Source organism: Lycium barbarum, chromosome 10 (assembly GCF_019175385.1).
Source record: "Lycium barbarum isolate Lr01 chromosome 10, ASM1917538v2, whole genome shotgun sequence".
NCBI lineage: Eukaryota > Viridiplantae > Streptophyta > Magnoliopsida > Solanales > Solanaceae > Lycium > Lycium barbarum.
This window is the reverse complement of record NC_083346.1, coordinates 111,834,284-111,852,244: the sequence shown is the minus strand read 5'-3', so window position 1 is coordinate 111,852,244 and position 17,961 is coordinate 111,834,284. Positions and strand designations below refer to the sequence as shown.

Below are 17,961 nucleotides of genomic sequence, written 5' to 3'. Positions count from 1 at the left end.
TGTCTCTTAAAGTTTTAACGTTTTTTTGCTTTGATTATGATTTCTAGCTTAATTAGTGATTTTGTAATCGATAATATAAGTTAATTTTTTTAAAAAAAAAATATATATATGTATTGCGGAGGTTCTAAACCGCCGCAATCTGTCATTGAGAATTATTTTTAAAAGATTAAATTTTAAAATTATGGGGGTCAACTGCCGTAAAATGACCGCCGCAAATTAGTTCTGGTGTTCAGCAAAAAACCGCCGCTAATTGATTGCGACAGCTGTTATTATGGGGGTTTTGACAACTGCCGCAACAACACATTGCGGGGATTTCAAACCGCCGCAAACCTTAAAAATAACCCCCGCAATTTAAGTGTTTTTTTGTAGTGAATCGTCCCTTATTTTTGCAGCCAAATGATAACTCAGGAACAATATTGATCTCGTTAAAGCTAACTGGACCTGAAAACTATTCGATATGGAGCAGAGGTATGTTTATCGCAATTCTAGGTCGAAATAAACTTGGTTTTGTGAACGGCACCTGCAAAAGAGAAAGTTATGGTCCAAATTTAGTAGAAGTATGGGATAGATGCAATGCTATTGTTTTTTCATGGATTATGAATTGTGTATCTTCTGATTTGTTGAGTGGAATTGTATACTCTACAAATGCATGTGAAGTTTGGTTAGATTTGAAGGAGCAATTTGATAAGGTAGATGATTCTAGGATATATCAATTGCATAGGGACATAGCCACAATAAGCCAGGGTACTAGCAGCATTGTTGTGTATTTCTCTAGGATTCGTGCTCTATGGGCAGAATTTGATAGCTTGATCCCTACTCCTGCGTGTGGTTGTGCGAAATCCAAGGATTTTGTTGCTTTCATGAGAAAACAAAAGCTATGACAATTTCTAATGGGACTTGATGAATCATATGAACAAGCAAGAGGACAGATATTGATGATGGATCCTGTTCCTTCTGTTAATAAGGCATATTCAATGTTGACAGAAAGGGAAAACCAGAAAACTTTGACTGCTATGCAAACAGTTGTTAATCACAATGACACTGCTGCTTTGATGACTACAAGAGCTCCACAAGGCAATTATCAGAAGTTTAACAAAAAAGGATATGATCCTAATGCATTCTGTGATAACTGTACGATACCAGGGCATATGACTGCAGTTTGTTATAGAATTGTGGGATATCCTCCTGGTTACAAGTTTAAGAAGAAGGTTGGGATGTATAATGATGCAAAAAATAATCACGATGCTGCACATAATGCAGTAGTGGAGAATCAACCAAAACAGCACAAAGGCCAGGATGTGCAGGGACTTGCACAGCAGTTTGAGTCTCAGATGGGTTCTTACTATGGACACCAACCAACATTGCCTCCACATTTTACACCAAGCCAATACTCTCAGATACTGCAGATGCTGAATAAAGAAAATGTGAAAGTGAACTCAGCAAATGAACATACCTCCACAGCTAATATGGCAGGTAGTATTACAGCCCTTCTTGTTGAGGCACAAAAGAAGGATTGGATAGTTGACTCAGGGGCAACCAATCATATGACATCAGACTATAGTAAACTGGATAACAAAAAGGAATTGACAGGAATGAACATTAGAAAAGTACATTTGCCTAATGGAAATTCTACTCAAGTGTCACACATTGGTTCTTGTAAACTAAGTGACATAGGGAAACTTGAAAATGTGTTGTTTATCCCTGACTTCAAGTTTGATCTATTATCAGTAGCTAAACTCACTAGGGAACTGAAGTGCTCAGTGAACTTTTATCTTGATTTTGTGTTATTTCAGGATCTTTACACTAGGCAGGTGAGGATGATTGGTAAGGAAAGGAAGGACTTTATATACTTCCACATGATTGTTTCAATAAGACAAGAAGGCAGTGCTTTGGATTGTCAGCAATAAAGCAGGATATTGATGTCAAGCTATGGCACATAAGGCTTGGGCATGCTTCTATTGGTGCAGTAAGGAATGTTTTGTCTTTGTCTTATGATTTGTGTAAACAGGAACTAGAAACTTGTTCTATATGTCTTTTGGCTAGACATATTAGGCTACCTTTTCCTAGCAGTTCTAATAGGTCCACAACAATCTTTGATTTGATTCATGTAGATGTTTGGGGCCCCTATGCTGTGCCTACACATGATGGTAATAAGATTTTTGTGACAATTGTTGATGATCATTCTAGATTGACTTGGTTATTTCTGCTTAAACTAAAGAGTGATGTGATTGTTGTGTTGAGAAACTTTATTAGAATGGCTCAAACTCAGTTTGGTAAAGCTATTAAAATCATTAGGACAGACAATGGGATTGAATTTGTGAATGAAGGTTGTGCCACCTTATTTAGTTCGTATGGTATTGTTCACCAAAGGACTTGCACTTATACTCCCCAAAAGAATGGGATTGCAGAAAGAAAGCACAGGCATGTGCTAGAAATTGCTAGAGCCATGAGATTTCAGGGTTCCATTCCATTGCAGTTCTGGGGACACTGTGTCCTAGCTGCTACTTATGTGATTAATAGATTACCTTACAGTGTTTTGGGTGGTTGTAGTCCTTATGAAGTCTTCCATCACAAGAAGTCTAAACTAGACCATCTCAGAACTCTTGGTTGCTCATGTTATGCCAAAAGGTTAAATGTTCATGATAAGTTTGAGGCTAGAACCATTTCTGCTATATCCATGGGGTATTCAGAAGTAGCTAAAGGCTACATTCTATATGATCCATTCAAAGCCATTTTCTTCATCAACCGGGATGTAGTTTTTCATGAAAATATCTTCCTATTTCAAAACATTGCACATGTTGATCCTTTCTTTACTCCTCACTCTCCAGATCCCTTTTTTGTTTCCCCTACTCAGCCTCTTTCTAGTGCTGAACCTGGTCCTACTCCACCTTCATCACCTTCATCTTCTACTCCTGATCACAATGTCCTCTCATCCAATTCAGAGTCTACATCTGAGTCAATCTTTGAGTCACCCTCACCACCTTCCAATCCTCTTATCCCTGATTCTTCTACCTCCTCAACCTCCATTCCAATTAGAAGGTCCTCCAGACCTAAACAAGTGCCTATTTGGCACACTGACTATCACACTTCTCTTCCTGCACATGCCCCTGCAGTTCCTCACTCAATAAGCAATTCAGTTTCTTATACTCATCTCAGTCCTGTATATCAGTGTTACTTATCCAAATTTTCCAGTCTTACTGAGCCTAAGTCCTTTAAAGCAGCTTCTTCTGATCCCAGATGGGTTTGTAGACACGTGATTTTTGACCCTCTCGAGGAGGTGTTTCACCTTCTAGTATCAAAATTTTCCTTTAAATATGGTCTGAACATTTTATTTGGTTTTATTTTTGTTTAGTAGGTCTTATTTAAATATTCAAAAATCATAAAAATAGTCACATTTTAGGATATATGTTTAGTTTCATTTTTTTAATACAAAAAAAGAAAGAAAACGTCCGAAAACATGTTACCTATTTTTAATTTAATTTCCAAGTTAAAAGTTTTTAATAAATAAATATAGAGTAAGTACATATTTTAATCTTGCTATTTTAATTTAGTAGTAGTATATTTTATATTCTCACTTGTTAATTATATGTCATCTCACCACTCAATTTTAAATACCGCATCTACACACACATATCACATACACCCTTTTATGTATTTTTTTTCCTTAAAATAACAACAAAACAATAAAAAATAAAAAATGCCTTTTTCCATTAAAAAAAAAAAACTCATCTGCACTCACTTTTTTAAGGTTCATTACCCAAAGCCTTTTTCATATACCCATGCACAATATATATAAGGACTGTGACCTAAACCTAGGGGGAGGGAGAAACTCTAATATCAAAGATCAGCCGCACCTATCCCAAAAAAAAAAAAATGATAGCAACAGCAGCAAATATTTTTCTCCTTTTCATCATAGCACAATACTAAAACAGCCTTCTTCACTACCAAACACCACCACGAACAGCAACCATAAGCTCACCCAAAACCCCCCATAAACCAGCTTTGAAACATTTTGTTTGCCTGAGTTTCTTCTATTTTGCGACACATATTGAGTTTTGTGTTTGAGCCACGGGTCAAGGTTTCCGGTCGTCGGCTCTGGTAGATGTCAAATCTCATCGAAGATATTTGAATTTCTCTATTTTCATAATACGCAGCAGAGTTGTAACAACATTTCAGCAATAAAGGTCCAATCTTTCCCATTCGACTATTATTTCATCAAATGTCTGCTTGCTTATCGTATGTTATTTTCACACAGTTAAGTCATAAGCTGTTGTTTAAGTACTGAGGTTGAGGCTCATAAGTAAACTGACCGTGTTTTCAATTAAGTTGGGGTGAATATAGTATTATCTAGTATTTAGCTTCATGTTTCTTGTCTGCATGTTTAAATCTTTTCCATAATAGTTGTTGATTAGGAGTTTTGGATTAAGGAAATGACTTTGGGTTTAAAGGGGGTGTTGATATTGTTTTCTCATGAAATTACTATACTAGATCTATGATAAGAAACAAAAAGAGTTTCCCAGATTGCCTTAAGTTGATGTTGGACGAAGGGAATATTTTTATTAAGTCATGATTAAAACAAATGCCTTTTTTCTAAATGTTGATGACTATAAATGTATTTTTCTTTTTTAAATAAAAAGGGAACAGTGCTGCATGTTTGGATGTGTTTAGTTATTTACTGAAAGTTAGTATTCTTGTAAAGTTTTAGTTGTAGAAATCTTAAGAATATCTTAGGTACTAGCTTTAATTAGTTGGTAGATTTTATTACTTAATACCATATTTACAGCTTGTCTTATTTGTATCTGTTTTACTCTATAAAATGTTAGTCCTACGTACGCGAAGAGGAGCAACTTGATTTTCTTGGTTTGAAATATGAGCTAGGAGGTATATTTTGTAAATTATGGCCTATATCAACATTAGAGGCCTATTTAGTCAATTAATTAATTGTGAGATGAGCGAGACGAGATGCGAATTATGACAAATTTCGTTGTCAGCATAAAAGAAAAGAATGGAAAAACCAATTGTAACGGGGCGAGAGGGGTTGCGAATTTATTCAAAACCCGTTGTCAAAGAGTGAAAAAATGATAAAGAAAAGCGTCTCGGATTTAAGAGACAAATAATTGCTTCTAACGGTAGACTCTTTAGGCGCGTCTAATAATAACTGCGTTGATCATGTGGACAAACCCGTTCCTTGGTTAAATGCATATAATCAAAGAAAAAGTCATGTGGACCATCCCGTTCCTTGACACTCTAAATAATACCTGTGTTGACCATGTGGATAGACCCGTTCCTTGGTTAAATGCATATAATCAAAGAAAAGTCATGTGGACCATCCCGTTCCTTGACACTCTAATAATAATTGTGTTGACCATGTGGACAGACCCGTTCCTTGGTTAAATGCATATAATCAAAGAAATGTCATGTGGGTCATCCCGTTCCTTGACACTTTAATAATAATTGTGTGGACCATGTGGACAAACCTGTTTCCCTGGTTAAATGCATATAAATTAAAGAAAAGTCATGTGGGTCACCCCGCTCCTTGACACTCTATTAATGAAAGACCTTGTATGCATACACACTCTTAAGTTTAAACAATTAAAACACGTTTTATCCAAGTAATAATTATAACCAAGTATAAGTCGATAAAAGCGACCGTGCATGCTAGAACCACGGGACTCGGGGAATGCTTAATACCTTCTCCCCGGTCAACAGAATTCCTTACCCGGTCATTTGTTTTCGCAGACCAATAATAAAAGAGCCATTTCCTTTTGATTAGGGATTCAATAAGGTGACTTGGAACACCAAAACCCAATTCCAAGTGGCGACTCTATAAATAAATAATCCTTATTCAAAACCGTCACTTCAAATGGAAAAACCCTTAAACAATAAAAACCTGCGTGCGTTCTTCGCGCGGGGCCCGACAAAAGGGTGTGACAGAGTTGATGCCATGAAAGCTGAAATTCAAGCTCTTCAAGATAACCATACTTGGGAGTTAGTTACCCTACCCAAAGGCAAGACTCCTATAGGATGTAAATGGGTGTACAAAATTAAGTTCAAAGCTAATGGTGAGGTGGAGAGATTTAAGGCTCGTTTGGTGGCTAAAGGTTACAATCAAAGGGAAGGATTGGATTATAGTGAGACTTTCTCACCTGATGTCAAGATTGTCACTGTTAGATCAGTCCTTTCTATTGCTGCTGCTGAGGGTTGGCACATCCATCAAATGGATGTGCACAATGCCTTCTTACAAGGAGATTTATATGACGAGGTCTATATGCAGTTACCTAAGGGCTTCACAAGCCAGGAGGAGAGTCATGGCAAAGTATGCAGACTTGTGAAGTCATTGTATGGCTTGAAACAGGCCAATAGACAGTGGAACTTGAAGTTGACAGAGGCTCTTATCAATCAGGGATTCACTCAAAGCTGTTTGGATTATTCCTTGTTTACTATGAGGAAAGGCAGCAGTATAGTGATTATTCTTGTGTATATTGATGACATGATGGTAACTGGTAATGATTTGCAACTTATTGAGCAGACAAAAGATGCACTACATACATCTTTCAAACTCAAATACTTAGGAGAAATGAGATACTTTCTTGGTATTGAGTTCAGCAGATCTAGCAAAGGGATCTTGATGAATCAGAGGAAATACTCCCTTGAACTCATCTCAGAATTAGGACTCAGTGCAAGTAAACCATGCTGGACACCTTTAGAATATAACCAGAAGTTGACAACTGGAGAACTGGATGTTCTCATTGCTAGTACTGCTGGTAAAATAGATGGGAACACTGCAGGTGATATAGATGATGAACCACTGGAAGACAAAGAAAAGTACCAAAGGCTCATACGGAAGCTATTGTACTTGACTCTAACAAGGTTGGATACAGCTTTTGCAGTCCAAACCTTGAGTCAGTTCTTGAAAGCTCCCAAACAGTCACATTGGGAAGCTGCAATAAGAATAGTCAAGTATGTAAAAAGGGAACCAGGCCTTGGCATATTGATGAGTAGCAGGAAATCATCCAAGCTAGTTGCCTACTGTGATGATGATTGGGCATCATGCCCAAATACAAGAAGGTCTGTGACACGGTTCCTAGTTAAACATGGGGATTATTTGATCTCCTGGAAATCTAAGAAACAAAGTACCATTTCAAGAAGCTCTGCAGAGGCAGAATACAGAAGCATGGCCACTGTGGTGTCTGAACTAGTGTGGCTGATAGGATTATTCAAAGAACTTGGTGCAGAGGTGGAATTGCCAGTTAATCTTTACTGTGACAGTAAGGCAGCCTTGCAAATCGCTGCAAATCCGGTGAATCATGAGAGGACGAAACACACTGGGATAGATTGTCATTTTATACGAGAGAAAATTCAACTAGGCCTAATAAAAACACATCACGTTGGTACAAAGGAGCAGCTTGCTGATATTCTCACAAAGGGATTACCCAGGTTGCAACATGAACACTTGATATCCAAGCTGGGAGTGTGTAACATTTTCACACATGCCAGCTTGAGGGGGAGTGTCGAGTCTAGAGTCACGTGACATGCACACGGGGCACATAACAGAATTAGTTAAGAGATTAGTTATGTGGTTAGATAGGTAGTTATCAGTGTAATGATTAATTAGTGATATGTGGTTTTGTATATAAGCAGTGTACAACTCACTTTGTAAAAAATGATGATCAATATAATTCTCTCCAATTGGAATCATAAATCCTCTCTCTAGATATTAGTTCTTACCCCATTTTCAACTGCTCATAGTGATAAAACGAACAGTACACAAAGATTCAAGAGGTTAGTACCTACGAGAAAAGGGGGAAATAAGTACAAATATTCCTCATAGATAACAAATTTCTATTTTGCATAGAAATTCGAATTTGCCTATTAGTATTAGAAAGTGATCGAGCAGACTATGCAATTATAGAGGTCAAACAACAGCAGAAACACAACTACTTTTCATTGTATTATAGAAACCAGATATCAATCAATCACTATGCCTCAATGCCAAACTAACTCATGCCGGATATATGAATCCTCTTAGTATTTGTTCCGCTTTATTCAAGTCCAAGTCTTGATAGAATTCATAAAATGCACAGATATACTTCACCGAAAGTAAAATAAACAAATCTATATCGAATATGAAAATAGTCCTCTATAGATTAAATGACAGTGGAGAAAGTATTAGCAGAAGTGAGCGAAATCGTCCAATTATGTTAGCAAAAACAGAACTATTGAAACAAACATCATTAAGTCTTCCTACACAGCGCAGAACCTATCTGACTATTTCACATCTCGTCATGACAAAATTAGCTGCTCAAAAGTTGATTCTCTTTCAACTAAGATTGCTTAAAGAAGATGCACATAGGTGAGACACCAGAGAGATCCACAAAATCGGAACTAAAAGATCACTTTTATCCGAGAGCTCGCAATATCAATATCCTACTGGCAGTTCACAAGTAACAAAAGCAATTTCTGAAAATCTTCGAGCAGTTTTCCCCCATACTTGATACAGGTATAATAACTGAAAACTGTAAATCAAGGTATGACACTAGAGAGATCCAGTCTCAATTTATGTTCATTTGCTAGGACAAACTCTTAGATCGTCAACTAAATGAATTCTAACATTTAATGAAAACTCTTAGATCCAGCTAGCTCAGATTGCCTTTCGCATGCTATTCATGGCAAAATGAGGTACCACGAATGAAATGATTGCTTCACTCATGTCAGCTTGTAGAAGTTGACACTTAAAAGGACATTGTCCTAGTTCAAATGAGGTACCACGAGTGAAATGATTATTTTCATATTATTACATGTACTATTTAACTTCTAAAAGTTATTTTAAAACTTATATATATTTTATCATTGCTTCACTCATGATACCTATTTTAAAACTTATATATATATTATCGTTGCTTCACTCATGATATCTATTTTAAAACTTTATCGTTATTTCACTCATAGTACTTATTTTCAAAGTCTGTGAAAAAATCTCTTAAGAGTTTGAAATTCAAAGTCCGTGACTTTTCTAACTCCATCACATTTGGTGGAGTTTTACTTGTCAAAGTTTTGAGCTCTAGCACAGTGTGTTGTTCCATTTTTTAGCTATAGATATTGATGTCCAAATGTTATTTACAGGTTAAAGAGTGGCTACTTACCAATTAAATCTAAAATGATAAGTAAACTTTGATTGCCGGCTAAAAATGAGGCCATCCCACCTAATATTTAACTTTTTCTACTGAAGGTTTTCTTTTCAATTTAAAACCATTGTTTTGCTTTATGAGATTTTTTTCCCCTTAAAACTTTCAAAATTCTGAATACATCTTGATCCTACGGTTCACTCGATTAATTGCAATTACTACGTAAATATTACTTTAACTAATAATCGGTATCTGATAAACAGTTATATTTTGCAGAATCAGAAATAACATCAGGTAATGTTTAATAGCTAGGTTTATAGGAGGAATGAAAAAATAATTCGTGATGCCGTATGGTACAACAAATCAAATAGAGTTTGCTGACGTCTTAGAGAATCTGCTTCCATATGTATATTTCTTTACGTCATGCTTGTGGGGCTACCTCCTGATGATTGACCAATACTTGAGATTCGGGTTGAAAAAAACGCGAAAAAAAAAAAAGGGAGAGCGAACGGGGGAAGTGAGAGAAGATAAAAGAGGAAAGGAAGTCAAGTGTGGTGGGCCAAAAGGACACGTTTCGAGAGTTTGTTTCCAATAAATTACTAGCAGTATTAATTGGAATCTGCTGCTTCTTCTTTTGAATATATTTGACAATGTCCTCTATGATTTCAGCTTCGCTGTCCCTGCCATCACAAGCAATCATTTTCGCACCCAAAAACAACAATAATAATACTTATTAAAAATAAAGGAATCATTTTCACACTAGTACAATATCCAACTTCAAATCTAAACTAACTACTATTTCACACTTTATCACTCCCATTAAATTAAATTACTAATATCATTGTTACAGAACCACTTAAACTCCTCTCCCTACAACAAGCTAAGGCTTGAAACTCTTCTTAAACTGAAATTTATTACTAAAAATAATTCAGATAGCAAGTGAATGCACCTTCTACCTTACTGGAAGTAATTGGTCTGCTTTAACGAGATTCCCTAAGTTTGCCCATCAATAATAATTAATTAGCTGATTGTCCGTCAACAACATCTCAATCATTTCACAACTGATCCAGAGGCAGTATTGTGTGTCGTTGCCACACCACATACACTGAGGACACTATACATTCTCTAACTGAATATATAGCCTTGTACATAAACCAAAACGACACCTAATCGCAGGCTCCTTTATCTTAAGTTTCCAAGCCAAGTACCCAAGCATTTCCAAGAATGTCGGTCATTCCCCACAAGTTAACCTCGAGCCAACTGATGAACCATTTTCCCCTTCGATATCACAGCCCTTCACACTAAAGCACACTATATATGCAGTTTGAGACGAGGTATTAGGGCCGAAGGGATTCACAAAAATAGGCTGTAAAGTGCTCCTCCCAGGAATTGAAAGCAACATCCGGAGAACAACACATGACAAAGGCACTAGGAACTCCGTCTTAATTAGATAAAACAACAAACCAGCCAGCAACCCACAATATTGACTCCAATCCATGATCACAACAATAGAATAATATTATTAAATGGTATGGCTTCACTAGTTTTCACAATATAAAAAATTATTCATACAACTTAGTAAAACTTGATCTAAAATATAACCCTTTCCCTTTCATTTTAAAAGGTTTACTAAGGTTATCAAAGGGCTGGGATACTCGCCAGCACAGACAGATCACACCTTGTTCATTCAACATTCAGTACAAGGAAAAACAACAGTCCTTATAGTGTATATATGGGAGATGATTCAACAGAAATGAAAAACCTAAAGGATCGCTTAGCATCACAATAGGAATCAGAGCCTTAGGACCATTAAGGTATTTTCTTGCATGGAGGTGGCTCGATCAACTAACGGTCTCGCAGTAAGTATATACGTATTGAATCTGATGAAAGAGACATGGATGAGTGACTGTCGACCAAGAGATTCCTCCCGATCCAAACATATAGTAAGGGAATAAAGCAGGAGATCCGATTGCCAAAGGCTAATATCAGAGACTGGTGGGAAGGTTGATCTACCTATGCCAAATGTAAATTATGCCGTAAGCTTCGTTAGCCAGTTCATGCACTCTCCCCAAGAAGAACATTAGGAAGTTGTCTGCGAATCTTTGAAATACTTGAAAGCTCACTGGGAAAAGGGCGGTTTTCAGAAAGATTGACTAAAAGAGCATTGAGGTGTACACAGATGCAGATTCATCCACTAATAGAAGGCCTAATTCTGGTATTGCACTTTTATTGGGGGAAATCACGCGACAGGATGTGTTCGGTATGGAGGAAAATATTTTCAGATTTTTTTTTCCAATTTTCCCATGTTCGGTTGGTCAAAACTTTTAGAAAACATTTGCTACCTTCTCAAAAAAAAAAAAACTTTTAGAAAACATTTTCTCTAGGAAAACAAATTTCTTTAATGAGGAAAATGACTTCCCTTGTGGAAGTAGGGAAATCAAGTTCCAGGAGTGGCATTCCACATAAATGTGTCCTCCCCACTCTCCAATGCACCTCATCTTCACCCCCACCCCAATAGTCCCCATCTCACCACCAACCCACACCCCTACTCTTCCACCCCCGCCTCCCATAGTATTGTACAGATTACATACAAATACTTTTAGGAGAATATTTTTTGCTTATGTACCGAACACAAGAAAATGCTTACATACCGAACACAAGAAAATAAGTAAGAGACCCACTGATTTTCCTAGAAAACATTTTCCAAGAAAGCATTTTCTATGAAAAACATTTTCCTTCATACCGAACACACCCATAGGGTAAAAAGAAAAGTGTACTGGCACGATGCAGTGGAGAAGCAGAGTACAAATATATGGCTCATGGAATTTAGCTTAAGAAAATGATGGAGAAACTAAGCAAACTGATAACTATACTAATGAACCTATAGTACGACAATGAAGCTACCATAAGCATCACCACCAATTAAGTTCAACGGAACAGAATAAAACATGTTGAGATGGATACACATTTCGTCAAAAAGAAGCTCGAAGAAGGAAATGTGTCCCGTTAACGCATCAACAGGTAGCTATTTTTTTACTAAGAGGTTAATTTATAATGATATTTGAGGGTCTTGTAAGCAAGTTAGGCATGTTAGATATTTACCGGCCAACTTGAGGGGGAGTCTGAATTTGTATTATCCGTTCATGATATGTGAGATCAAATCGAACAAGATAAGTAAAAAAGTCCTGGATTCATAAGGATCATATTTAAATTAGAATAATCCTGTGATTATCGAATCATCTAGAATCAAGGAATTAGTTTCCATTTTGATTGATTTGTTTTCCTCCTACAAAATTTATACTTTTTGGGTGAATAAAATATACTATTTCAATACCAAATAATGGTGAGTTCAGTGATACCTCACACCAGTCAGCTTAAAATCCTATACTCATATCCACTCTCATTGCAGCCCTGCTTCCTTAATTTATTGTGGATTGCCTTTCCATAATTTCCAGCTTATCATGGCTTCCTACCCGTTAGTTGTGCATCGATTTCTTGAAAATTCCTGTCATACTAAATTTGTGCATTAAACTTATGTTAAATGTGCTCCTTTTGTTTGGTCACATTGACAACTTTGATCCTCTCCCCCTCCAATTTTTTATTTCTGTAATAGTCATCCTATTATGACAACTAATAATGAATTTCTTAGTTCAAGAAATCACCTAGTGTTTTTGCCTCCTCTAGATTTTGAACCTGAGACCTCATGGCTCTCCACCTACTTCATTAGCCACTAGGCCATCAGCATTTCAAGACTTCTCGTGACAATCTCCTCTTATGACATACGTTGAAAGATAGGTGTTAATTTATATACCTAATTACATTATTGTAAGTTATTTTACCGTATTGTTTAAGGGGTCCTTGTAATCTTGTTTCTCAATTTGCTCTGTAAACAGAAGGGCCCACCATAAGCATTCATATTGCATTACAATTAACAGGACATCCTGTAGCATGTTATGTCCAAAACATGCTTTATATCTGGATTGGCTAACTTCTGTGGTCATTGAGCCATGTTTTATAACCGGATTGGGCAGCTTCTGTGGTAATTAGCTGGGACGAGGAGATCATTCTACTATTATGATGATGAAATTGATTTTGGCAGCTCAAGTATCTACTAGATGGGAGCAGTGAAAATCCGTTATACATGCACTACTGAAGAAATTATGCGGTAGCAAACATCATACACAGCTATCATATGTCCATAAACATTCTTGAAACTAAAACATATCTGATTCAAGATGACATCACATCTTTTGAGACAGCAATTAATCAGGGGCAGCTATAAGACAGAATGAAGAAAACTGGAACTAAAAGCTCTAATGATTCCCTGAAGTATTACCAACTATGAGAGTTAAGCATTAATTAGTTGGAACTTGATTCAGGTCCATTTGTTTGAGTGTGTGCGTGAACACATATACATGTACAACAATTAGAGTTAACCATCCGTTGGAACTTGAGTATAGCTCTCAGTAATCCATCTTCGTATAGCTCTAATAATTCCCTAGAATAAGTTATGAACAAGGAGAGTTATCCAATTAGTTGGAACTTGAGTATATATGCATCCTGTAACATTTCTCTATATTCCACAAGATCATTCAATTCCCTTAAAAGAAGATAAATCTTATGAAGATGACACTAATAACCTCTAGCTGGAGGGTTTCACCATTCAACACAGGCAGCTATAAACACACAAGTAGCAATATCTATCAAATTAATTCATACCCCCATCCCCTCCTTTCACTTTCTTTTTCTACAATCATGTTAACCGCCAGCTTGGGAGCACCTTGATAAATTCAAGGGGTACCTGCTATCTCCCAACAGTGCCCAAAGGCTCAGACAAATGAGAAAATCCCATGTCTGTTCAATAGAGCCAAAGCCCAGCGCCCCCCCCCCCCCCCCCCCCCCCCCTTCTTCTACAATCGGGCTCTCCAATCACTCTAACTTCATTCTGAACCTCCACTTGAACCATCCTCTTTGATTCAGATTGTGGGTCATCTTTCTTTCTTTCTTACTTTCAAGTTGGACTAATGATAATGAATGAAAGTCATGTTGTAAAAATATAGCAGCGGGGAAAAATGATAATAATATTTGAGAGTAAATATATGAATTGGCTTGAGTCGTGCTAGGATTGTCCTAAGTAATTATTTCAACAATGTGAAATGTTTTCCAAGAATTAAACAAGCCTACCTCTATGAAAGATGGTGCATGAATCAGTTAAATTTATAATAAAACAGAAAATCTTAAGGAGTAATAAGAGAAGGACTTATTGAAGAAGAACAAAGATTATTTTATATTTTAAGTGGCTAGCTATTAAAGGAGTTTTTGACATTTTGGTGCTCGGACTCTTCAAAAATGATGACAGGTGCATATCGATTCTCCAAAAGTAGTGTAATTTTAGAAAATTCTACACAAGTGCGATAATATTTTTGGAGAGTCCGAGCAAAGAAAGGAGTAATCTTCAGTTGGAAACTTGGAATTGAATCACCAGAATGGCTAAATATTTGGGTATTTATACATGTGAAGATGGTTCCACTTGTAAAGAAACCTTCATGCAAAAGAGACACTTTGCTAGTATCGTAAACACTAGGCCATAACTTGATTTAAGCAACTTATAAAATACACTAAAAATATTTTGAAACTAATAAAATAATGTAACAAGTCAATATAAGCAATTGTTTAGTGTATGAGCCAATTGAAAACTATATATCTTCAGACTTTTTTTAGGAAGAAGATTCCCCTATAATTAATAATTCAAATGAGAAGCCCTTCGGGCCTAAGTTACGTGGACTCTTCACTTTCAATGCCGCATCTGTGTCGAATTTTTTAAAACTACACTATTTTTGAAGAATTCGACATGCACCTGCCTGTCCGAGCAACACAGCTTCGAGCTATCACCTAATAGTAATTTTTTTTCTTTCTGCTGAATCTGAATCCTAGACGTGCCCCTCCTTTCACCTATTTCTACATGCTTTTATTTGTATGACTGAGACATACCTAATAAAATAGATGAATGTAAAACAAAAAAATTACTCTTTAACTTACCCGTGCTGTGTTACTTCCCAGCCAGATAAATTAGCGGCTTTAAAGAGTGCTTCCCTCCAAAGTTGTACCCTTTCTCTGCCAATGCAACCATCAGATCCGTCCTCAGAGTCTGCTAGAGCAAAACTTTCTATTTGTTTGCGTACTTCTGAGGGTTTCACTTTGTAGAACACAGGTAAAACAAATTTCGAAGACTCAACGCCTCTACATTCCATTATCTTCACCAGCCCATCCAAACAAGCAGTAAAGGAAGCATAATTCTCTGAAAATATAATGATCGCGAATTTCGACTCTTCAATTGCTTTCAAATGCAGCTCTGGAATTGATTTTCCTTTCTTTAGACTCCGATCATCTTTAAAAGTGGTGATTTCTTTCTTTTCTAAAGCTTTGCATAGATGACTAACGAAAGATGGACCTACATCTGTCTCGTTGAAGCTTATATAGGCATCAAAACTGAGGTGTGTTTGGATAGAAGTGGATGATGATGAAGAAAATGATGCCATTTGTTGGTTTGATGGTTACCGGAAAATCAAGAAATGCAGAGTCAACTCACCGGAGAAGAAAAACTTTTTGACACTAAAGTAAATGAGATTAAAGCAATAGTAAGGCGAAAGCACCACTACTCCCTTCAAACTTAGTTGTCATATTTTCCTTCTTCTCCTCCCTCCGATTCAAAATAAGTGGCGTTTTCAGCTTATGTCCGAAATTGCTGATTTCTAAAAAAAATTAGGAGTATTTTAGTAACTTATTTACTCCTAATTAAATGTTTAGAAAAAAACTGCTTAATTATTCTTTAATTATGTAAATAAAAATAATTTTGAAAGAATAGGGTTAATTTTTTCTTGAAATTCTAACGCATTACTTATTTTAAAACAAAATGAAAAGCATAAAACATCATTTATTTGGAGACTGAGGGAGTAATTAATTTGACTAATTTTCAAAATCAAATTAAATTAGATCAACATAATATATTAAAATTAAAATTATATATAATCATAAGTGATATAAAAAAGTATACAAGTTAAATTATTTCATGTCAATACGCTAATAAATACGAGTATATTTTATCACACCTTGTTGGTGAGGGTTCGAATGCCCACATTATAATCCCTCCCCCGTTTCTGTACCCCTAAGTAATTAAAAAAAATTGAAAAAAAAAACCCCAAAAAGGGAAAGAAGGAATGATAGCCTAATTTAAGAAGGAATGATAGCCTAATTATAACTGAACGAAAATTCAGCCAAAGCTTGCATTATATTTGAGACTTGACAATATTCATATGCTAATTTATGCTTGATTTAGAAAATAAAAATAAAAGAAACAGGTCAGCGGGTTTTGGTTTAAAAATGGAGTGAGTTTATTTTTTAAATTAAACAATATATGTGGTCAATCATAATAAGAGCCCGTTTGGATTGACTTATAAGTTGCTTATAATTTGTTTTCAGCTTTTTTGAGTGTTTCGCTGGCCAGCTTAAAGCCATTTTATGCTTAAAATATGCCCAAAAAAATAATTGGGTTCGTTGGCTCAACTTATCTAAAGCAGCTTAAAAGCCAAAACAATAAGTTGGGCTACCCCAACTTTTTTCTTTGGGGGACAGCTTATAAGCTGTTTTTTTAAGCTCATCCAAACAGGCTCTAAGTCACGTGATTTTTAATTAAAATAAAATGGTTTGGGGGGTGGGAATAAGAATTTTTTTTCTATTTCTTATTTATAAAAGTAAAATAAAATATATGAATAGAAAATTCGAAGAAGAGGGGACTGGGCAAGGGGGGGGGGGGGGGTAAGAATTTTTTATCCATTTTTTATAAAAGTAAAATAAAATATTTAAAATAGAAAATTTTGGGGAGGTTGGGGGTAGTGGGTGGGGGTGGTATGGAGGGGATAGGTGCATTTTTTTTGTGCGGATTGCCCTTCAAAAGCAATGGTCTTTAAGTTTTGCCCTTCGCTAGAAGCCCCTTGATTTCGGATTCGAACCTCGATCAGTCAAAAATTAAAAAAAAAATTGCAAGGCAGAGGTTTGCATATCTCAGGCAGAGTTTTGAATTCAAAACTCTACCTGCAGGCAGAGTTTGAACTCTAACTCTGCCTAAGGTTTAACTTGGCCTGAATAGGCCTAACTTGCTACAAACTCTGCCTTGCGATTTTTTTTTTTAACTAAGCCGGGTTTCGAACCCCAAACCTCATAGTATTAGGCAAAGGGCAAATATTAAAGACCACAAATTTAATAGGCAAAAATTAAAGACCACCCCAAATTAAGGGCATTCTTGCGAATAGCCCGGGTAGATGGGGGGTGGGTGTGGTGTGGAGGGGGTAGGTGGGGTGGAATTGGGATGCGTTGGAGTGTTTTTATTGAATTCGAAACCGTCGAATTTTTATGGAAAATATTTTTGGTAGAAAAATATTTGCCAAGACATTTAGTTCAACCAAACAAGAAAAAATAGGAAAACATTTGATACCAAACACACCCTAATTCTCTCCCCAAATTTCCTGGAATTGTGAAGCGTTAAATTCTTTTTTCTTTTCTTAATAATAGAGACGAGTGAAAGGATAACTAAACAGGATATTTCTCATGCTAGGAAATTCTTTCATCCTTCGATTTTTTTGTTTTTTTGTTTTTTTTTTAACTTGACTTGTTTGATTCCACTCTTTAATGGTGGAAAAGGTATGTTGCATAATGCTAAAGAAAAAGGTTAAATTTTTACTTTACACTTTAGCAAGGCATCAATTTTGTTTTTGTTTTCACACACTGCTCATTTAACCTTTTTTCTCTGTTCCGCTCTTTAATTTCTCATTGAAAAAGG

At 36.2% G+C, this 17,961-nt stretch overlaps 1 protein-coding gene across 2 annotated transcripts; it reads right to left on the bottom strand.

The window, feature by feature from the left end:
* Positions 1-9,423: 9,423 nt before the first annotated feature.
* Positions 9,424-15,839, bottom strand: LOC132614472 (TMV resistance protein N-like). 2 transcript variants are annotated; one of them, XM_060328926.1, is made up of 3 exons: positions 15,165-15,839; positions 13,462-13,623; positions 9,424-9,805 (listed from the first exon to the last, which is right to left on the bottom strand). In XM_060328926.1, exons 1-2 carry the CDS (start codon positions 15,662-15,664, stop codon positions 13,485-13,487), a joined length of 639 nt encoding a protein of 212 aa, XP_060184909.1. In that variant the 5' UTR covers positions 15,665-15,839; the 3' UTR covers positions 9,424-9,805; positions 13,462-13,484. The 2 variants fall into 2 exon arrangements, with proteins under 2 accessions (XP_060184909.1, XP_060184908.1); XM_060328925.1 differs by lacking the exon at positions 13,462-13,623 and having other exon boundaries at positions 15,165-15,832.
* Between the last annotated feature and the right edge of the window lie 2,122 nt (positions 15,840-17,961).